At 39.7% G+C, this 24,098-nt stretch overlaps 2 protein-coding genes across 4 annotated transcripts in view; one reads left to right on the top strand and one right to left on the bottom strand.

The window, feature by feature from the left end:
* Positions 1-9,159: 9,159 nt before the first annotated feature.
* On the bottom strand, positions 9,160-11,657 carry uts2d (urotensin 2 domain containing). Its single transcript, XM_061238969.1, has 4 exons — positions 11,545-11,657; positions 10,823-10,933; positions 10,379-10,416; positions 9,160-9,330 (listed from the first exon to the last, which is right to left on the bottom strand). Exons 1-4 carry the CDS (start codon positions 11,642-11,644, stop codon positions 9,160-9,162), a joined length of 420 nt encoding a protein of 139 aa, XP_061094953.1. The 5' UTR covers positions 11,645-11,657.
* Positions 11,658-13,490: 1,833 nt separating this feature from the next.
* ccdc50a (coiled-coil domain containing 50a) overlaps positions 13,491-24,098 on the top strand; it is a 35,131-nt gene continuing 24,523 nt past the window's right edge. For all 3 annotated transcript variants that reach the window (XM_061238467.1, XM_061238465.1, XM_061238466.1), the window contains exons 1-2: positions 13,491-13,729; positions 23,937-23,999. In XM_061238467.1, coding sequence (XP_061094451.1) covers positions 13,681-13,729; positions 23,937-23,999 — 112 coding nt within the window. In that variant the 5' untranslated portion in view covers positions 13,491-13,680. The remainder of the gene's footprint in view (positions 13,730-23,936; positions 24,000-24,098) is intronic.

Genomic DNA, 24,098 nt, shown 5'->3' with positions numbered 1-24,098 from the left:
AGGCTTAACGGTGGTAGATGATCAATCTAAAGGATTCATAACTGCATTGAAGTCACCTCCAATTATGATTGTAGAATCTGATAAACTGGATAGTGAATCAAAGAATGTACGGAATCAGTATTGGGTCCATATACTATGTTGGCAATAGTTAAGTTGTTGTTAATGGAGGCATTGATGATAACATATTGCCCTTCAGGATCAGACACGGTAGTGTTATGGATAAATGGAACTGTTTTTTTTTTTTATAAAAGGTGGCCTCTTTTCTGAGAATTGTAAGTTGATGAGTATATTTAATTAAATGGTGGTATTAGGTATTAGAGAGAGAGAGAGAGAGAGAGCAAGAGAGAGAGAGAGAGAGAGAGAGGTCGTGATTGCTGAGTCAGCAGTAAGTATAACATCTTACTGATGCTAAGACAGCAGGGTGTACATTTAAAGTTCTGTTTTGATGTTGGTATATGGACTATTGCATGTTTGGGGTGACTAGAGCTAAGTGGTGCCCGTCGATATAGAGGTTGTCTACAGTTCCTTTTGTTTGTTCTGTTCAACTACTATTGTCCTCGGTCTTTCATTTGTAGTCAGTGAAATGTTATTTTGTTTACTGTGTCTGGTGGTATTTTCAGGGCTGATTGCATAAATTGCTTTATTGAATATTCTGGGTTATCTGGTGTTTGTTCGAGTAATTATCGCACATTCTGCTGCATTGGAGATCCAAGATAGCCTCTTTAATTGTTTTATTTTTGTTGGCAAGGATTGATACTTGGACAGATAGCATTTTGACTGTTCCTTTTAGTTCATTGTTTTCTTGTTGAAGCAATTTGATTTGGGACTGGGATCATTTGAGACTGAATTTCAGGTCTTTGAGGTTTGCATGTAGTAGTTCTAGTATTGAGAGTTTGTTCTTGATAGATTGTTTCTTCCTCTGTCTCGGTAGACCAGTCTCGTCTTGGTTGCTTTTCACTGGGTTCAGCTGCCATGACCAGGTTGTAAAAATAGTTCTTGATGAAGGTAAACAAGTTTCCAGGATTGAAGGGGTGGATAGTCTAATGTATGAAAATATCCAAGTGAAAGTTTTGTTTACGGTGTTTTTGGAGTACATTGCCACGTTGCACGTTCACAGAGAAGGGGGAGAGGTAAACAGTGCTGTGGTTTGAGGGTGTTTGTAGCTGCAATTCCTTTCTTGAGTGTTGGAACTCCAAAATTACCTATTGTACCTTTAATGTCCAAGCTTTTATGCATGATCTTTACCACAATAAATTGCATCATATTGTTCAAAAACCTGATGTTGTATTAGTCCTGAGCATCCTCAGGACTAATTGAAACCGGCAACCCTCCGACTGCCAGACGACTGCTCTTACCACCTGAGCCAAGGTGATGTATATAGAACCCATCACTGCTTTTTATATGAAAGAAATGGGCTGGCCTTCTCTTTATGTGAGAAGTGAGCATAACTGGCTCATGTTCATCCATTTGCCACAGACTCCCATCATATCTCCACAGCCTTATTACAATCACAATCACTTTTTACAATCACTTTGGCGCTAATCTCACAAGCTTGTGCTCAATTTTCAAAACTTTAGACACAAGACTCGAAACGGTTAGTACTTGCAACACAGCCTGTTCGCCTGTTCAAAACATGCATTGTGCATTCATATCTTTGAAGAAATCTTGCATTTCTGAACTCATTGGTTCAAGTAACTAATTTATTGTGAAATACTACAGGAACATTTGTTTAGATCACCCACACAAAAGATACCTATAGCTTCACTGTTTAGTAGTTTTAACAATAATTTGTTCTAGCAGGAAATAATACTTGATACATGTTTCAATATAGTCCTTTTTGTGGTTCTAAATAAAGTGAATAGTGGAAACAGTAGGAGAGAGTGGAGTCATTGAACAAAATCAGAATACTGTAGTACTGTAAAAAAAAAACAAATTGTTTCAGTTTTTTTTTCAATTGCAAATAAGCATTTACTTTTCACTTTTTACTTTTCACAGTTAGCACAAGACCACTGCAAGGAGGTCCTGGGTTCGAATCCTGGTAGGCCGGGGCCTCTCTGTGTGGAGTTTGCTTGTTCTCCCTGTGTCTGCGTGGGTTTCCTCCGGGTACTCTGGTTTCCTCCCACAGTCAAAAAACATGCAGGTTAGGCTGATTGGAGAGTCTAAATTGCCCGTGGGTATGATTGTGACTCTCCAATCAGCCTAACCTGCATGTCTTTGGACTGTGGGAGGAAACTGGAGTACCCGGAGGAAACCCACGCAAACACGGGGAGAACACGGACCTCCACACAGAGAGGCCCGCCGACAGGGATTCAAACCCAGGACCTCCTTGCTGTGAGGCAGCAGTGCTACCCACTGCACCATCCGTGCCACCTAGCTCCAAGATGTACTTAGTGTCTTGCGGGCTATAGGTCCTCCCCTGCTTCCTCCTGTAGTCCACAATTATCTCCTTCATTTTGCTGACATTCAGGAGGAGGTTGTTGGCCTGATACTACTGGGACAGGCACCCCACTTCCTCCAGGTAGGCTTCGTCATTGCTGGAGATCACGCCTACCACAGCTGTATCATCAGCAAACTGACAAAAAAACTCCTTCATGCAAAGAGAAGAAACTGACAAAGCACAAAAATGCTTGGAAGGAAGGATAATACCAGATGTAAGATGGTTACTTAGAAATTGAGTACTTCAGACTTGTCCGGTTTCGGGACAGAGGAACCAAACACAGACTTGGGGATAACATAATAGCAAGCTTTATGGGCACGGGCAGATCCAAAACAACGGGGCAGGCAGGGCGCAATCGTGAGAGTTCAAAAACCGAGGAGACAGAAAAACGACTCCAAATCCAAAAAATCCAAAGCAGAGGCAAAAAAGCCAGACAAAAATCCAAGAACAGAGCAGATACAGGGCACATATACGGGGAAGCTAGAACCGGGGTGGGGAACAGAAAGACGAACTGGCAACGAGAAACTGAAAAGGACAGGTTTAAATACACAGGGGAATGAGACAACCTAGGCGGGCCATGGGAGTGAGGGCGGTCTAACAAATAGACATCAGGTGAGACACATAAAAGGGCAATCATACAAACAAAACGGACATGAATATGAAAAATAATAAAGTTACAGAAATACTGAACCTGATAGAACTTCTGTGGGAATTAACCTTTAAAGCAGCTGTATGCGATTGTTTGGTTCTCATTTTGTTTCAAAGTTTGCTATTGTATTGCATGTGTTCATTTCTGAAGCAGCAGAATTTGGGGCTTTCTTGGGATCGCATCAGATGACCAAATTAGATGAAATAGTTACTAGATCGCTCTCTTCCTGGCAGCTGATTTTTCATTAATTGTCTAAAATTCTCAATAAAATTGTAATTATGATAAGTTCTACCAGGCAAGGCCATGGAAAAATGGGGCAACAAGTCCAGTAGGTTGTGGGGCAGAATCCCATGATGAGTAAGACTCACTGAGCCAAAAGAGGGAATCCTGAAACAGGACAGCACCACCTTGAGTGAACAAGATGTTGACTTGAGTGAAGTAATGCTTTATGGCAAATAAGCATCAAAGAGGGGATTGTAAGATTCTTACAATTGACAAGATTCGCTCAAACACTGATAGATCAACCATGCCGCCACCCAAATGCTATCAGCCAACTTATCAGAAGTACAATGCAGGGTGAAAGTGTGAATGGCAGCTCATTGTCATTTAGCTCTATCAACTTTTCTCCCTACAGATGATTTGGGGTAGCTCATTATTTTGTAGTTGTTAATAAAGTTTTATAGAGTTAAAGATACAGTAGTGATTGAAGAGCTATACAGTGGTGGGTCCAAGGGGGAAATTGTGAATGGATTTTGAATGTTCTATTGTATAATCTGCCGATTGGTTCAATAGCATCTTTAGTTGTCATTGCCTTCCCCAGAGGTGTGGTGATGGACAACAGACTGTTCCTCTCCGAGAACATTGTGGCAGTGACCCGGTCATGCAGGTTCCTCCTATACAACATCCGAAGAATCCGCTCCTTTCTCACCCCCTACTCGACCCAGCTCCTGGTCCAAGTGATGGTTTTTTCCCGCCTGGACTACATTACATTACATTATTGGCATTTGGCAGACGCTCTTATCCAGAGCGACGTACAGTTGATTAGACTAAGTAGGAGACAATCCTCCCCTGGAGCAATACAGGGTTAAGGGCCTTGCTCAATGGCCCAATGGCTGAGCGGATCTTATTGTGGCTACACCAGGATTAGAACCACCAACCTTGCCTGTCCCAGTCATTTACCTTAACCACTACGCTACAGGCTGCCCTACTACTGCAAATCCCTCCTGGCTGGCCTCCCAGCATCCCCATCAGACCCCTCCAACTTATCCAGAATGCAGCAGCTCATCTGGTCTTCAACCTTCCCAAACACTCGCATGTCACCTCCCTGCTTACTTCCCTCCACTGGCTGCCTGTCATGGCTTGCATGAAATTCAAAACATTGCTGCTAGCCTTCCAAGCAGTTAAGAGGTCAGCCCCAGCTTACCTCCAAAAGATCATCAGACCCTATACGCCTGTGAGACCTCTTCGTTTGGCCACCACAGGACGCCTGGCACGTCCCCCTCTCCGCACTTCCACCTCCCGCTCATGACTACTGTCTGTTCTGGCCAGGTCAGAACAGCAGAATCTCTTGCCATCTTCAAGCGCACCTCTTCAAGCTGCACATTTCCCTGTCCCTCCCTACCTCCCTGTAAACCTTAACTGTTGTCTTTACCTGTGCTATTTACTTGTGTCATTAGGATGACACCTTTGCTTGTTTTGTTTGGCTAGGTAAGCAGTTTATTCATACATTTGCGTGTTGTGGTACTATTATTATTTTAAAAATCAATCAGATGATCACATAGGCCCAAGTCCTTATCTTTGTTGTACAGGTAACAGTTGGAATTGTACTTCCCTCTAGGTTCTTTCAGCACACTTATCCCTGGTAATGGGTATGCACTTTGCACTTTGTTGTACGTCGCTCTAGATAAGATCGTCTGCCAAATGCCATTAATGTAATGAGAATCCCAGGTGATACCTAGGTATTTCTAGATATCTGTGATATTGAGTGGATGTTGTAACAAAGTGATGGGGGTATTTATGGAGATCAGGTTCCAATATAAGAACATGAATAAACACATTGGGTCTCATTCATGAAACGTGAGCTGAACGAATTTGTGTGTAAAATGCGAGTAGAGGAAAATTTACGGGTTTTTGGCATTCATCAATATTTTAGTAGCTCCGATCTTTTCGTAGCTACTAACAAAATCTACACCTGCTGCTGACCACGCGTAGTGCTTGTGTAAATTCAAGAATGCACATAAATAATGCTTGTCACTATTGGAAATTTACGTTTTTATTCATATTGCGCTCTGTTATGTAAACAATACGCAGATGCCTTTGATATGAACATGACAATTAAAAATATAATACATTTACTTAAATTAGTTGGCAATTAGCAGGTTTAAGATCCAGATTAGGTTCATGATTGTGAATTATCTATGAAAATCAACTCAATAGATTACACATTCTTTGTGATGCATTTGCTTACATAAACCGGAAAAACTTTCATTCCGTTAATGTGCAACTGATCTGTGAGGCACACGCTGCTACTCAGGCCGTTGTGGAGCGCACAAACGGGGTCTTGAAGGCAAGATGGATCTGCCTGGACAATAAAGGTGGTACCCTTCTTTATGCACCCGTGAAGGTGTGCAAAATAATATTAGCCTGCTGTGTCCTGCACAATGTGGCCATTAAACAGGGTATTCCCCTACCTGAAGTCCCCAATGCAGAGGAACGACTGCCTCCGGAACCAGCTCTTGGGCCTCGAAATGCGGCTGCTATAGACACGCCAGCGACTTGTAGAGCAATTTCAAGGTAAGTGTTGCTAAGACTGAATAAGCTGTGCACATTTTAGGCCGACAAGCTTTGCAAAAAGTTAGTTTCATTTGTATTTTGTTTTATATTTATATACAACATCCTGTTTCAGTAGGCTACCTCAGTTCATTTTCAGGTCATGCTCTTTAAAATGTATACAAATAGGCTATATTTAATTATCAGAGTAAAAGAGAGTAGCTTGATTATCTTGTAGTAAATAAGTGTTTTCCCAGGATAAACACAGACATCACACAATACTGACAACATAACACTTTATTGTTGAGGACGCAAAAGTGCCTTGCAGATTTCCTTCAAGCTGGTGTTAATTTCTTGGAGGGACGTGTTGATTTGGTTGACTGCTGTAAGTAGACTTTCTTGATTCCTCAGGACCTCATCCGTAAGGACAGCCGGATCACCTCTTCGGCCTCGGTACCTGGGTGCAGCAGGAGCAGCAGCGGCGGCAGCAGGTGGTGGAGCCACATCATGGGAGGAGCACTCGCCAGCTAGAAATATGACACAACGTTTATTTTTTTTCGTTTTATGTGTGGCTCTTTTTTCATTTGAAAGAAACATTAAATAAATCTTATCTTTAATTTACGTTGGCTGCAGACTGACTTATTTTTACATTACATTACGTTACATTACGTGGCATTTAGCAGACGCTCTTATCCAGAGCGACGTGCAACAAAGTGCAAATCAAACACAAGAACACGTGCAAAAGTGGACCTGAGAGGACAGTACAGTTCCGAGTCCTAGTGTAAACATACAGAAATTCAGAACCCTTGAAGAGTTGTTTGGAGCTGTATAGTATAAAACAGAGCTTTAGGCTATTAAGATTCAAATAATTTGAAGACGATGCATACAAAACTGGAGTGGGCTATACGCTATCCGTATCCTTTCTTGAAATGAATGTTAAATAGCTCTACATTCCGACACTGATATCCATTACGCACCATATCGCACAATATAACATTACTGGTTTCCCGTTTCCACTTCATTCAATCCGAAGAGAAACCCCCACAAATGTTCTGTTTGTTTGGTGGGACTGTACGACCTAGGTTAAACTACACTAACCACTAAGCTATCAGTGATGGTATTCAGAATGTATTATGATACAACAATTATCACCTTACCATCTGGGTTTGATGTTGTCTCCAGTGGAGGCATGTCGGTGTCTCCGTCAGGTATAATTCCTAACAGAGAGGTCTCCCCAATGCCAGCGATGCGCTCGTCAGCAGGTGATATGTGTGCCTGTGAGCCTCCTCCTCCTGTGGCTGATGCATGTTTTTTTTTTGTGCTCTTATGCGTTTCTTTGCCTTCAGTTTCATGTCAAACCATTTACGTTTAACCTCGGATATGGTTCTATTGTCTACAGAGGCAACATTAACAGCATCTGTCACCTCCTTCCAGGCCTTCGCCTTGCCTGTCCCTGTCACAACACCACTATTGATAGAAGAAAATAAAACATTTTTTACTCAATAAAATATATATTTCACCCAAGATTATTTCAGAAATTTTATTATTTTTTTTATTTTTATTTTTTTTCTTTCTTTCTCTCTCTTTCCTTGTTTGCACCATGATGACTGACTGGTCGACTGGATGCGTCTACACCTCCTTATATGGCAATCATTGTCTATTCATGGGCGGGGATTTATGCTAATTGCTGATTACCGGGAGCGCGCTTTCACTTTACGATGGATTGGCATTCATGATCATACACATGTGTTTACGATCAGATCTGGGTTTCCCGCGGCGTTCATGAATCCGGAGTAGGTTTTTAGTAGCGTGGACGTTTATGTGCAAATCTGAACATAGATTTACTAACGTTTCATGAATGAGACCCAATGTTTTTTTTTTCTTAGCTCACTTTCACTTTTACCAAATGTACAGTTTGGTAGAAATATAAGCTTGTTTTGCTAATTATTTGATACAGACTTATTTATGCAACCAAATAGCCCACCTAGTTAGGAAGCAACGACTGTTTTCTTACTAACGTTGACGTTTATATCGTAATCCATTCAGCCATTTTCGATAAAATTATGTTTTTGCTGGGACTATACCTAAGCGAATATCGTATTTTACTACTTCTTATTGTTGCGTAAATGGATTGCTATCTAATTTTAGTACTGAACTAAAGGCACGTCTCTGGTCTTCATTTTGACAAAAGCCAATAACAGACTCCAAAGACAATCAAAAGCCTGGAATCAAAACTAGACGCTGAAAGCTTTTTAAAACCTGCACCCAGGACAAATGAGAATCCAACTGTCCAATTACTTTTGATCCCCAAAATGGAGACAAAATGTCATTCATATACAGATTACCTGGTATGGGTGTAAATACCCTTAAATTAAAAGTCTGCATTTACCCTCATTATGCATTGTTTCATTTCAAATCCAATGTTCTGGAGTACAAAGCCAAAAGAACTGCACTTTATGCGTGTGCATGTGCAAGTTTTTGGTCCTAGGAATTGTAGCCTACAATGAAATGTTATGTCCTTTTTTTGTTGCAACTCTACACATTGTGTAGCCATTTGCATAGAAACAGGAGAAAATGTTTTTTTGTGATTTATATTTTTTGTAGTTACATTCAAAATATATAGTCACAAGTTGATTAATGATTTCCCCTCTGCTACTAGATTGCTGATCCTAGTCATTGTCATGTTAGACCTCAAAAACAGCACACATATCATAGGTTTCATCCCCATAATTAAGAAAATGTGCATTTGCTTTATTTTATGACACATTTCCTGTAATAACAAACACAACATTAGCAGTAAAAAGATTAACTGGAACTTATATGTGAATTTTATTTTATTGCTTTCCAATGTCTTACATTACATGTTTTACTTAGGTTTATAAACCCTGTATATTAGACTTAGCATTCCACTACATCCAAACAATGTAAAATACAGGACTATTTCAGCTCATAGATAACCCTGCATTTGTTATTGTGAAGAGTACTTGTATTGCCATGGGAGATGGTGCAGCCTGTGCCAGTAGTCCCCTTCTTCTTCCCTGGTCTGTTAGACACAGTATTTCCAGAAGCAACCTGCCAAAAAGGCCCAAAAGACTCCCTCAGTTTCCTTCGAATCTCAGTATATACACCGGAAATATATATACACACAGGAAATATAATGTGTGTATGCGTGTACAGCCATGTACAGTAAATAAAGAATATGTATGTGTTCTTATTTGTATGCATCTGCACACACATTCATAATAAGTTACCAAAGAACTTGCATGTGCAAATAGTGATACCAGAATGTGAGGAGTGCTAAATATCATGAATCATCATCAGTGTTAATGGCACAAGACTGTTTTTCTTCAATGCACTCAGAGAAGATGGTTTGATACTTGCTTGGATTCTTAAGTCCTCTTTTGCTGGGAAGAGGCATCACTGTGTCTGAAGCAAGCTCCCTCTGCAGGTCAAGGTCCTTTTTCAAAGCCTCCAGCTATAGGACAGATTATCATGGTCAGTAGGAACCTTGACGATTGTCAGAATACAAACACAGTGCTCAGGCTGAGCCTAACAGTACAGAGGCCCTACTTAATAAATACTGTACAGCCTTACATTAACAAATAGTGTACAGTCCTACTGAACTGTTAAACCCTGCTGAATGTATAGCCTACTCTACAGCCCCACTGAATTCATAGTGTACAGTCCAACTGATTCCTTTATCTATATCCCTGTTGAATACATGCTGTACAGCCCTATTGAATATGTACAGTATAGTGCTGGTGAATGTGTGCTGAGACTACCTCCAACCAAAACCCATGGACTGATATTAATTACAAGGCCATGCAATGTAAGCTTGCAGCTCAGTGAACAGAAAAAGAGCAGCTCTCAAAGAGCAGCCCACCCCCACCTCCTGATGCGTACACAGTTTGCAAAACTGAGGGTACGGCTGGGCAAACTGAACGCAAGGACTGGGAAAACTGAGAGTATGGATTTCCTTTTACCTAGGAGGTTTAGTTTTATGTTCTTCATATCCGGTCATTATATCCATCCATATCAGTTTTTTCCTGAGGCGAAAGATACACTGCTCAAGCAGCCCACAGTCCATGCTGCACTGCCATAGGCTCATCTTTGCAGACACCACCACTATTTACGGAAAAGCCCATCTTCACTTGGCAAATTGATAACCCCCTTTGTGATACCAGTTAAACCAGATTGCGGTTGTCAGGTTTTGTGAAGCCAGGTTACGCAAAGTAACCCTGGGTACATTAGCTTCCTTTGTAGTACACCCCACTGGTAAGATATTTGGCAAAGACAGTTGTCTGATTGTGATGTCAACAAACAAATGCCAAACAAAGAACAAGAGTTTTACACCTCACATGGTGAATGTCATTTTCAATAAGCAACAACAACAACAAAAAAAACATTTTACAAAAATTATTTAAGGCCATTGTAAATTGCTACATTATATTGATTTGCCAGTGGGTAACTTGAGTACAGCCAATTGAATAGTCTATAGTCATATGTATATGTGCATATTGTACCTCCTGGAGTTCTGTTATTTTTCTGGCCATCTCCAGACCTATTGGGGGAATTCAAAATAAGCAGTTAGCATGGGACATATCAATGTACAAGAGAAACTGAACATGCAACATTTCATTTTGCGTGGGCAATTAGATAAAAAAAAAAAAAACATTGACACAATGTATTACTCATTAATTGTTTATGGATGGCTTGGAGAGCCACAGTGGCACATGGCTAAAGCAGCAGACCTTGATGCAGGCATCAGTCCGTAGGCGGTGTATCCCCGGCTAATATTCATAATTGGAATAGATTGGGTACAATTGGCTACCAAATTGGGAGGAAAATGGGGAAAAATCAGAAACATATGTATATTTTTTATTGTTTATGGATGGCTTGTTACTTCACTCATCTAAATCGATGCTTAATCATTTATTATCATTTACATATTTTATGAAATGCCTTACCAATAGCGTCATTTCTGTCCATTGGTAGTGGCTCCAGGCTTTTATGCAACAGCAATGCAAGAATCTTGTTCTGAACATTTGTTTCTTCCTGTGGCCCAAGCATATGGTTTCCTAAAACCCAAGACAATACACATGAAATATATACATAGATTGTTTGCTCTCATTTTATTTCAGACCAGAGACACATAATTAAATCAAAATTTAATCTAAAGAGACAAACTTAGATTGGACCCAATGAGCAAACAATATTTACTGTGAGGCGGCACGAGAGCTGCCTTCATTTACTCTCATTCAATCTCATTAAATAAATGTGTAAAATAATTATTGATTGGCTTGATCAAATAATACATAATGAAGTGGTATCGATCACAAAAGCTAAACATTTATGAACATAATAAAAATACCCAGCTTGGGTTAACATATTTGTATAATTTTGCTTTTGTAACACAGCTACAGTACAGTATGACTATTAACTAGATAAATTATAAACAAATAAAATAAAATAAAAGACATGGTTGCACTTGCTATCATCCCCAAAAACACCCACATCTGCCTATGACCATGAGTGAAATTACCCAGGTTGTACAGTCCAATATTGAGACTTAAGATATAGGTTAAGATAAGATAACAACACAATTCACTTGTCTTACCATTCAAGATTCCATTGGGCGAAGAAAGTGAATTAAATTCTAAAGCATTTGAAAGAATGTTCTAAGACTTACCTGGACTCAAGAGGCTGTGGCCTTGCACAATAAATGCTCTGTGCAACATCATTAAGGCTATGAGTCCAATATACAGGTTTGCTGAAAGGGCTCTGTCCATGACACCAGGGCAGCTGTGCTGTCTAAAACTCAATGTCTACCAGCCCAGTTTTTCTTCTGCTGCTCTTCCATCGCAGGCAATTCTTTTAATCAGAGCCTGGAATAGGAGGGGGGAGAGGGAACCTGCAAGGCTGCAAATCAAGGGCTGGACATGGCGAATTTCGTCAATCGGCTGACGGGTGGATGAAGATTTGCAGTCATATTTATATCGAGCTTTCTCTGTTGACAAATGTATTCGGGCAAGGAATGAATCACTTCTTCAAGTGGATGTAAAATTTATGGGCGGCAAGGTACGTATCATTGGCTTGTTCTTTTCTCCACTTTTCTTTAATTAATTTAAACACCTTAACAAACAAAGGAGGGGTAGCTCAGTTGAGTGAATAGGAGATCTGAGTTAATTGGCGTAAGTGTTGCCATTGCGGAGATGGGCTCTAAGGCTGAAGATGGGCTTTGGCCCAATTTCGAAATGCTTCAACATCCATCACACGGTAACTCACATGACCCCTGTGAGACTCTGTACAACAGCAAATGTCATTCTGCTCATCCATCAAAGGGCCACAGTATTTATGTAGTTTTAGTGAAATTAAGATCTTGAGCCACTTGAGGTCAGCCTCATCACCATAATGGTGTCTGTTCATTCCTTTCACAAAGAGAGTGACATCTGGCACCAACCGAAAAATACAATGTAAATCTTATTTGGTTTAATGGTAAATGTAGTATATATATATATATATATATATATATATATATATATATATGAAAAAATTAACCATTAAACCAAATAAGATTTACATTGCATTTTTCGGTTGGTGCCAGATGCCAGTCTCTGTGAAAGGAAAAGAATATAATACATTGCAGTTTCTGTTAGGGAATCCATTTCATCTGCCCTTATCATCTTATTTTAAACAGAAATTTAATATACTGCAATGTATTATATTTAACAAATGTTACAAATTAGTAAAAAAATGTTCATGTTGAATTAATATTTTGTTTCATTTGCCAAGTGGTTCTATATCCTTTCAGTGTTTCTAACTTCAATATTTTAAAATGAATGCCAGATTAGATCTGCCCTCCTCTTGAACTGCTTAGATTTGCCTATGCCATGCAAGAGCAGACAGCTTTTTTTTCGGCAAGCATCACAGAAAGTAATAAATGATGGAGATATCCAAATTCTTGAACACAGAAGAAGTCATATTCACTGTAGTCACTAGGGGGAGCATAGATGAAAGGAATTAAGTACCAGATTGACGCTTAATGGAGACTGATTTGTCACTGCAGACAGCTTATAATATTTTGTTGATAGTACTACAGTTTAAATGTTCATAAACAGGAGGAAGTACAGAGCAGTCCGTAAGTTTTTGGACAGTGATACAATTTCTGCTCTTTTGGCTCTCCAGCACATTGGATTTGAAATGAAACAATCAATTATGGGGTTAAAGTGCAGACTGTCGCCTTTAATTTACATCCATATCTAATTGGCTCCTATGTACACATATTAGTTAACTTGGACAGCTGTATGTGTGGGAGAGACAATACTTCTAATAATTCTCTGTCTGTATGATTGAGGGTTCCATACCTACCCCCTCAGAAAGAAAAGCACATTACGCTTATCTAATTTTCATAATTGTCTCTTTTTCACAGATACTAGCTTTCTTTCTAAAATGTTATTACTTGTCATGGTACCTCAATAAAAAAAACCCTGCTGGTTCCTCTTGCTCCTCCTGCATTCGCAGTGCTGAGCTTAGTAGTTTGATCTATTTCGCTTTCCGTAGCTATCACTTTAGCAGCGCTTTTCCTGATTGTTTCATTGCATCAAATTCGCATCTGCAGAAAAGCGAGGGGGAGGTCCTGACTGAACATTTTGTCTGCCAGCCAGTGAGATTGCCACAAAAAAACGAATCAAAGGCACATACGGGCTCATATATTCTTCGGGTACCAACCAGAAAGCCATCAATCAGTCCCAGATAACCTTCGGGAAATCGAGTTACTAACATAACAACACATAATTCAACACAAAGCGATTGAAATATCACCAACATGGCAGATTTTAGTATTGATCAGAAAAAATTACCTGGAGTAAAAGAAGGTAAGTTGTATGTAGCTACATCGTTAGCTTATTACATGTGTATACGTGCGTTTGACATGTCAGATGTTCTTGTTACGTCTAATGCGTGCTCCCGTACAGCTATAATGGTAACTTACACCTTAGTCAAGCTGGACATTGGTTGAATGAGCAATATGAGAAAAGCATTTATAGTGACCTTTCACGTAACGTTAGCTTATTAGTTAGCCGGTCGACCCAGCTGTCTATACAGGAACGAGCATAGTCTATTCATTTCAACAAAATATTAACGTACGCCTGCTCGACATATTTTTCTTATATGTGACTTAAAGCGAGCTGGCCAGCTAAATTTCGCATAATTCATTGCGTGTGGCTTTACTTGCATGTCTGGCTAATAATTAGCTAGCTAGCTGAAATTGTGAAGTCCTCTGTGTTCCACGCAGGGATATATGTTAAGAAATTGTATTGTCGATATTCAGTCCTCTCTCAAAATGTATGCTGTATATTTTCAACATGAGAGAACGTGTAACGTTGCTACAATAAACAATGGATTCCTGTAGCGTAGCACTAGTGAATTACAGCCCATGGACACCTCTCGAATAGCTCTGAGAATAGTTTAAGGTTCGGCTATTCCCGTGTTTCTAGAAAGCAAAAGGCCAAGGTGGGGTAATCCGAAGTCATATTCTTATTGTATGTGTGAATAAACCGCATCAAATGGGCGACATTAAGGAGAGTTGGAAAGAAACGTTGAAATGAATAGAAGACATATCCTACATTTTCTAAGACACGCCTACACAAAGCGTGTATTGGTATAGATGATTAGATTTTCATTTTTTCCTCGCCTGTGCATGGCACGGCGATGGTCCTGACTGAATACGACAAGGTAGGCTACTAGGTACCCGACAATGCGTATCAGGATAAACTCGAAAACATGTCCCTTTGCTATGCTACGCACCTCCATATCGTATGTCTGCTCCAATGTTCAGCACGTGAGTAAACAGAACAGACAGGACAACTGCGTCTTTAATGACATGTTTGATACAGAGCGGCTGTCACCATTTAAACGGAGTGCTGTATATATGATACATCAGAAGATGTACAGGTCTGGTGCCACGACCAACCCCCCCCCCCAAACAAAACAATGGAGAATTTAATCATACCATTTAAAAATATTGTCACAAAGTGTTCCTGCACTGCAGTCTGTTATGATAACATAGCATTCAAGGCCACGATAGATTAATCTGCTGCTCCAAACTACATCTTCACGTAGGCACTGAGATACAACTCTGCTGTCAGACAATACAAATATGGTAAAGAGCATCAGCGATACAGGCCCGAGTATAGAAGGCATCCAATAATAGTACATGCTGTATACTTATTGTTGTTGTACATATCTAGATACTATTTAGGTTTTAGGAAAACTAAGCATTTGGTACACTGTAGTGATAGGAGCATTGCTGGGCTGAATGACCTGTTCTCATCATTATGTTATGTTAAGTTCTGCACAAAGGGTCCTCCTTCCTGTGTAGGGACAGTTCTGTTTGTCTTATGGGTTGCTGTCACCTGACTGGAGACACCTGCTAAATTCTCATCGAACAAGTGTGATTCAGCACGCATCACAAACTTTCTCAGACGATGTCTGTGTTGGATACGTGGTCAGTTGTGAATTTACATCCCTCTAGAGAAAGTTTTAAACCTCAAGATTTTAATATTCAGATGAGCACTCCAGTTGAGGAAATAACCATAAACTCAACAAACCTGGGGGGTATTTCACAAAACATGACTACTGAGAATAACAGCCCTGAGTAAAACCCGGAACAGCTATTTACTTAAGTCCATGTTCCAGATTTGGAGGTGTTCTAGGTTTTACTCAGCATAGTTATCCAGCTAACTCAGTGGTCATAATTTGTGAAATATCCCCCTGATTTTTAGTCCACTGATGTGGGGATTAATAATTCATAGATATGGTCAGGAGAGGAGAGACGGATGGTTTCAGTCGTTCATCACCAAGGAGTTTATGGACCTCTCTATTTCAGACCATGAGTTAAACATTAATTCAGTTATTTCTCGTAGTTGTCTTAGTTAATCATCTAATTACTATATAATCAGGTGCCTGTGTAAAATGGGGGAAATAAAGCAAAGATTATGCCCATTCACACTTACTGCATGGCTGAATTAGTGTAGCATATTAGACAATATGGAAATGCATGCCCACCAAGAACATGTTACATAGTTTTTCTTTCAGGAGGATTGAGTGAGCTCTACAGAAATTATAAATATTTAAATTGCATGCCTCTCACTGATCTTATCCCTTATGCTTTTTGACGGCTTGAGGGTGTCACCTGTGCCAGCCTCAGATGCAGTGTGTAGTAGATTTTTGTATTCTTAAATGATAATCTGCTGTAATCTTCATCTTTTGGTTTGATGATAAATTGCGTTCTGTAGAAAATGGATGAAACTATCAGTAGGCAATGTAGCAGTAGGGTTAGGGTTTTTTTATTTTTAACTCAGTCATGGGTTTTTATGTTGTCGGCATGTTGTTTCACTTCCCCCACACTTCTCTGTCATTTTTATTGTTTTTGGACACTGATGATTATTTTGTTTTTGCAATACATTTGGGGTTGAGATAAAAACATGAACATGAGACAAGATTTCAGAATTTCCTGGTATTTACACCGAGATGTGTTAACATCCTTAGAACATAGCAACTTTGGTATCAGACCACCCAATTTCTAGGTGAGCAAAATGATTTGAACAGATGGTATTTAAGTATATGAAGGTAAATAGCACTAATATTTGGTAGCATATCCCTTGCTTGCAATAATTGCATCACCAATGACATCACCAAACTTCACAGGCAAAACCCAAGGCTAAAACCAAGAGTAGACATTTAGAACTATTTATTGTTTAACCATTCAATCTAACAAGACACAACTGGGCAACAAGAAACACCTGTCTGTAAAATGTTCTGATACTTTTGCTCACCTAAAAATTGGGTGGTCTGATACAAAAGGTGATAAGTTCTAAGTTGTTTAACTAATCTAGGTAAAATTTGAGGAAGTAAAAGCTGAAATTTCTGACCTGTCATGTCTTGACCTCAAACTCAATTGGCCTCAGTATATAGCAAAAACAAAGGAATTGACCTTGTTGTTTCAATACTCGTGGAGGGGACAGTATGTTGTTGGAGTGGAATGGAATTTGGAATGGAAAATCATACTTGCTGTTGTGGGTCTGTAGCAGTGTCCTCTCTGAATTTACGATAACAACATTCCACCAACTCCCTGTCTGATGCTGTAATCAAATATGCACAAACCTGTGGAGCTACCGTTGGCATGGTAATTAGGCAGGATTTGGTAACGGACTGTGGGCCACATCATTACAAGAATCACGTCCGAGTTATCTGATAATTTATTATGACTGGGTAAATCTGGCTTTTCTTTTGGAGGATTTACCATTTCTTAACTTTAGAATAACTCTCAAAGTAAAATCCACAGACGGTGTCCAGTCATTTGAAATTTTCAGTCGTTGGCAATACAAAAGTAATAATGACACTTTACATATGTAAATTGCACGCCTTCTCATAGACGAAACAGTAACGATCTTAGTCTTAATGCAAACATTTTGTATTTAATAATGATCTCAAACCACTATTTGCACTAATGGATTATTTTGGATCCCATATTGTTCCATTTAATCAATTACAGATTTGGCAACTCGTAGGCAATGGAAGTTCTGTCTGAAAAACTATACACATAAATAAGACTCCAATGATTTGCAAGCCCTAAGTGCTTCTTGTTTAATGATATGCCTAAACTAAAGGTTTCCAACTGCAAAGAATCCCCAATTACTTCTTGATTTGGAAATATAAGTGGCATTTATGTTTTATGTTTTTAAGTGCAAAGTTTATATCAGTGACAACACATCACATTCAGTCGTGGAACCGAAAGCATTGAACCGGAGATATGGTATTAAAACAGGAACAGAAACAGGAAAAGAACATCTAAAAGTCCTATAGCTTCCTGCCCTGATGTACCAAACTTAGCTTGTTTTACCTACAGTTCACAAGACCGGCCACTGCACAGATAACAGTACCATTAATAGAAAAGCTTTCATGAAAAAAAGACCAACAGCACATTTTTCTTTTAGTTTTACGAATCTAAATGTGACAATGGAATTACTATCTAATGTCTTCCTGGTCCCACTCAATTTGAATGGCAATTTTGTTACACAGTACAGTAGTTGACTACATTAAATGCCATGCTGTGTGTAGTCATGTGCTTATGCAATGAGTTGTTCAATAGTTATAGTAATAGTTTCTCTGATACATCAGTATTTCATGACCTGAGAGTATATTCTGCTCTTTGCCACGATGTAGGCAAATATCTGAACTTCAAAGATAAATGTGGCTTAAAACTACATTTAAACACGTTCCACTGTATATGTGCACAGTCTTCTTATAAACAATAGCCTCTTATAATCATCATTAATGTTATCAGACCGAGATTCAATTATTGGCTAAAATATCCTGAACCCATAGAAGCCAGGCTGGTTTCAGACCTGCAGTCGACAACAGATATTAACCTGGGAAAATAGGCAACTCTTCTCTCTGTAGGGTGGAATAATAACTACCTTTCTATTATGACACTATTTTTAAGTGTACATGTCTATCATCTGCTTTAGCCTGTCATGCTGTTGTCATATAGACTAGCTGTATTGAATCCAGCAGAAACAGATGCTAATGGAAGATGAAATGCACACTAGTTACTGGCCGAGTTAATCGATCGACAGTGCAAATATCACGTTGCTCTGCATCTGCCGTGCGTTCAGTATGTGGAGGAAGTGGTCCTCGGAGACGCGTCCAAGCTCTTCCTGTGCATAGAATGGCCTCCCTTGTGAGCAAAAAACAGCTGCTCTCCGCAGAAGTTCAGGCACACTGTTCTGGAAGTCAGCTTGTTCTGAGAATGGGTTGTTTTATAGTCTTAGCAGAGGTCCCCAGAGGTGTCTATTAGATTAATGCAAGCACATTGAGTAGGCCCTATCTTTTGTATTTGTCTTGTGTTTATTTATCACTGCCTTCACACTTGCAGGTGTTCAAGCAGGTTTTCAGGATGGTAACACGTTCACTGTGGGCCAACTTTAAATGCGTGTAGTATGCGCGGGTTGAGCACGATTTGGCATTTGAATCTGAATGAATCAAGCTCTGAATCATCTCAGCTGGAAGTGCACACTGGTTGGTGAGCTCCAACACACAGCTCAACAGATAGCTTTTTAGGAGCTTTTTTTTTTTTTAGTTTTTTGTTTTTTTTAAATGAATCACCGAACATTCCCCGTTGTTTGCATTTCTACTTTCAGATATACAAAATAGGTCAACAGTACTATGAATGCTGTGAGATCAAAGATGCACAACTCGCAATGTTACCCAAATGTTATCTTGACTGTATCCTGTGGAACCACTGTGTATTAGATTAATTTATCTGTTATCTGTTTCATTATTTGCTGTTCAAATTCAATGGTGAATTTCGACTGAATGGTGGCCAGTTGATTGCGTTTAAATATTGTTTGGTTATCCAAATTAATCAACCTGCTTTTAGCATGTAATGGATATAGGCACAACAGAGGTTAATACAATTGTTATTTTGAAGTTTCAGCACAAGGTCTCTAATCACTTTAGCGAATATGTTTTTTTTACCAGCATCTGCCCCAAGGAAAATTGTAGTTTTAGGGAGTGTAAAAGTATGAATCTTTTGCTGTAGGCCTGCATTTACCACAACTGTTGGAGCTTCAAGCTGAAGAGTTTTCATAGGGCACGACCCTAATGCGAATATGGAGGTGCATGGAAGCTGTTCATTCCCTCTCAGCTGAGTTTTGGCTGAAGAAGAAAAGGTTGTGATTTTCAAAAATCCAATAATATACTCCTTTACAAATGAATTATGCATGTAGATTAAGCAATTCTACAGCACAAGGCTATTGTTGTGAGTCGCCCAAGTCCTGGTATTCCGTGTCAATTTGTGTTCACACGCCGCCCGGTGTCCCGCAGCTTGCGCTTTGCTGTGTGGGTTCGTCTGCTTGTACATAAGGTCCATATCTGCGTACATGACACGCGATGTTTGCTTTGGAAGTGCGAGCATCGACTAGAAAGAAATGCTACAGTATGTAGCCCAAAAGAACAAAATAAAAGGTTTTCACGTAGCTAGAATACATGCAGTATATCATATTGATACATTACATTTATTTTTTGAACTTGAATTTAACCTGCATGAGTGCTTTGCTGATGATTCATAAACAAAATGAATATGGCAGAAAACATCCATGCCACTTTCTCCACCAAACTCCACCAGCTGTGAGATGGTGACAACAGAATATAGCCCTTATTTGTGACTGCACTCATATCTTTGCACTCTTGTGTCCTCCTGGTGAACTGTGTTTTCCAGACGCCATAGTCCCTTTGATTAACCTGATAAGTGTTTTGGTGAGGTATGGTGGTCTGTTTTAAGCACCATTTTTCAGATTGAGCTAATGCAGCGCGCTGACGTGGCTAAACCTAACCATAAATGGTCATGGTAAGTTTGGTGTGAAGAAGACCACTGCGACCATTCTGCTTATCCATTTGATTCTGCATATCAGTCTTATCCATTGTCTATATTTTCGTTTTCCTAACCACTGTGGTGTGCATTAGCTAACAACAGTGTTACAGTTGTTGCAGCTATTTGTGGGCTACAAGGTTTTGGCTAGCAATTAAATCCACGTAGGCCTCATCTATGTAGTAATGCAACCTACTGTTTTACTAATTCATTATTTATAAAGATGAGGTAATCTTTCTGCAGAGCCTCTCGTATAGGTTCTGACTGTGTTGAAGGCATTACGGTGGTCTGTCTGGTTCCAAAATGTTGAATTTTTAATAGCCTGTTGCAAAATTGCTTTTAAATGGACAGGGAATGTGGTGCAAATGGATTTAAAAAGTGAAAAAAAACAACTGTTGAGATTGGTAGCTCAGTTTATGGGTGGCAAGTCATGACAGATTCTGGGAAAAATAGCGTCTGCGCGTCCAGAGAAAACTGTCCCTTGGACGTCGTGTCAGTTTTCAGCGGTTAAAAAATGATCTCATAGAGTAAATGGCTAGGTTTCAACATTAATGTAATAATGTAATTTAATTATGCTTTGAAAATGCAAATGATTTTGCTTCTCTTGGTTTCCTTGGCATCCTGTTTACTGATGATCGCATATTTGCATTTGGCGTTCCTGTTTATCAGTTTCTCACACACATTTGATTTTGAGCTGTAGATGTTGCTGTCCTGTGATTTCATGTTAAATGTCCATAGTGTGAGAAAAGCTGTTACAAAGACGCATGCTCTAACATACTGTATAATTTTTAGGCTCCATCGGCTAGTTTAGGTCCACACCACAAAAATTACTATCCTCTAAACAAAACTCTAATTACAGTTTTTTGAAATGGCTTTTCTTTACTTAGTCTGGCTAGGCCATTTCGGTTGTTGTTTACACCATCATCATATCGGTGACATCATCTGATGTGAATGTAGGTGACATCACCATGTCAAGGTTGCTTGAGAAAGGTTGACTTTGTCAGTTTGCCCATGCAAGGTCAAGGCATTGTCAATTTGCCCATGCAAGGTGACATCGCAATACCATTCACTACAGTACGTACACCTAACACCTATTCTCAAACACAACTCACTGAAAGTGTTTCCAGAAACAATGAAACTGCTGTGAAGTCATGTAGTTAGATTGGTCTGTGTCTAGCAGAAGGAGATTAAACACAGTTTACTCATCATATAAAACAGACACCGCAAAATGCGAAGTAAAGCCAAGGCAAGCTGGGCAGCCCACACAGAGAACGCATTGGCCCTAGAGTAGCTGTCAGGGCAGAACAGCTTGAGCCAGCATGCTTCACTTTTGAAGTTCTTTTTGAGGCATGCTTAACTGTGAGCACTTTGCTGCCAAAGATTGTATTTATTTATTTTTGTAGCCTAATCATTATATGCAACAGTGTACGTTGCCAAAATCAAAACCGTACGCCCTCTAAATATACTCATTTTTCCATTTTATCGTTTTCCCCCGCAAATCATTTTGCAGTTGATTATTTACCTTTTTGAATTAATCACGCTCTCCGTGGTCAAATGAGTAAGTTAGTATGGCCTTTTTAAAGATCTGGAGATTTATTTTTGTAGCCTAATCATTATATGCAACAGTGTACGTTGCCAAAATCAAAACCGTACGCCCTCTAAATATACACATTTTTCCATTTTATCGTTTTCCCCCGCAAATCATTTTGCAGTTGATTATTTACCTTTTTGAATTAATCACGCTCTCCCTGGTCAAATGAGTAATTTAGTATGGCCTTTTTAAAGATCTGGAGTTAAGTGATGGCCTGCATTGGATAGAATGCTGGAAGAACAGGTCATAATGTGGAATATAATGTCACTGGCTTCTGAAAAGGAGAACCAACTGTTTACGGTGCTGGCAGGCAGTCGGCAAGGTTTGATAAAGAGACAAGAGACAATGCCATTTCCACAATAGCCCTGTTGCAATCATTCTTCTGCCTCTGGAATGCTCCCAGAACGACTGCGTTGCAATGGCATTATGCAACCTTAGGTTTTCCATACGTGTTTGGTGTTGTTGGAAAGCCGATGTCACAGGGAACATGTTGGTGTTATTGATGGTGCGGTACAGTGGGCTGAATAAAGATCTTGGAACACCCTTCAAAAGCCGTAGGTAGTGAAACTTGTAAAATGAGTCAGCAGCCAGTTTAGGCTTATAGAGATTAAGCAAGCAGGGGTCCTTGTAGTTACTCTGTTTTCTTGTGATTGTGTCTTTCTTTGATATCCACACCTCATAGTCACTCACCTATACATTAGTGCAGTTTCAAGATGCACATTGTATCTCTGTGGGCTACATAAGCCAGAGGCACATCTGCTTCTATCAAGATGGATATTCCTGGGCTACTTATGCATGGAATGACTTTGTGCACATGAATATTGTCACTTTCATGGGACTTCCAAAGGTACTATGGAAAACTGATTATTTTCCATAGGCTTATTCAATCACACTGCCATGTGGCCCATTGTACTGTACATTGAAGCGAAACACAAAACCGGTATTGAAAGCCATAGCTGCGACGTCACTAGTTCAAAATCCAGTACAGCTGGCTGTGGAATGCTGTGTCAGGTGTGTTCAAGACAAAAACAGCAAGAACAGGTTCCTGGTGTCATGTACAAGGTATGCAGGCTATAGTCTACCTCGGAGCCTGAAGGTGTGTATTAAGCCAGTACACAATTCCTCTGGTCCTTGGATCAGTGCCACAGACTCTATTAGCATGTTTCATTGAGTTGCTAATGTAGAGCATTGACATTAGCTGATCCTCAGGTCAGCCTGCTTTTACAAATGGACTGAATCTCTTAAATACAGTGCATAGCACAATAGATGGTGCCTTGTGAAAAGAGGTAGCCTATATAAAAATTCACCCTTAACCAAGCTCGGCAATCAGGGACAACAAACTCTCTTCAGATGCCTATAGTTAGAAGTAATTGATTGATTCAAGTCCTTTTTCTTGTGATGTAAGGCACAAAGGTTTCAATTGGCACACAAATGTGTTTAATTTAGTTGAGACACTCAAGTTTATGCCAGCACGGTGGCTTGTCTGAAGTCTCAGTTCAAGTTTTTGCTTTATTTATGGATCAGTTAAATATGGCCTGTTGCTGAAACGCTGAGATGTTGCATTTCTGGAGTGGCTGATCTGTCTATCTGAAATCTTTGGTGCATACTTAGATGTTCATTGTGTGGTTTTCCTGTACACACATTCAATTGTAGTGACTTCCAATGCTTAAAGCTCGAATGATGTGGCTTTGAATAAGATTAGTTCTGTTCGATGCAGGTACTTGATAGATTTTGATGGCAGTTTTTTTTGTTTCTTTTAAATATGGTATTATCCTTTTCTGAATAGACTAATCAAGAAAGTATTGACAGTATTGAATTCTTTTAATCATAGCCTTGATTTCACTTTACTGTTTCCTCACCATTGCCTTGATGGAGGATATGAGCCAGTTCAAAACACTTATACTTTGTAACAATGGAGCTCGCTGAAGTTTGGGGTGATTGCAAAACAACATGAAATCACGCTTTGTTATGCTTCCTCCAGAATAGAGTCTTGGTGATCTGAAGCTGTGCTCCTCGGAAGCACATCTCACAGTAACTGTGTCTGTGCTTGTTTTCGCAGTGTGTCGGGACTTTGCTGTGCTGGAGGACCACACGCTGGCCCATAGCCTCCAAGAGCAGGAAAGTAAGTAAACCCTCCGTCGCCCTGCCGGTTAGTTAATCCTCAAGTGCTGGGTCGGGATCGGTTCCACGTTTCTGAACAGTTTGCTTGCCGTTTGGATTT

Source organism: Conger conger, chromosome 4 (assembly GCF_963514075.1).
Source record: "Conger conger chromosome 4, fConCon1.1, whole genome shotgun sequence".
Lineage (NCBI taxonomy): Eukaryota > Metazoa > Chordata > Actinopteri > Anguilliformes > Congridae > Conger > Conger conger.
The sequence above is the reverse complement of the archived record's forward strand: the minus strand, read 5'-3'. Positions and strand labels throughout refer to the sequence as shown.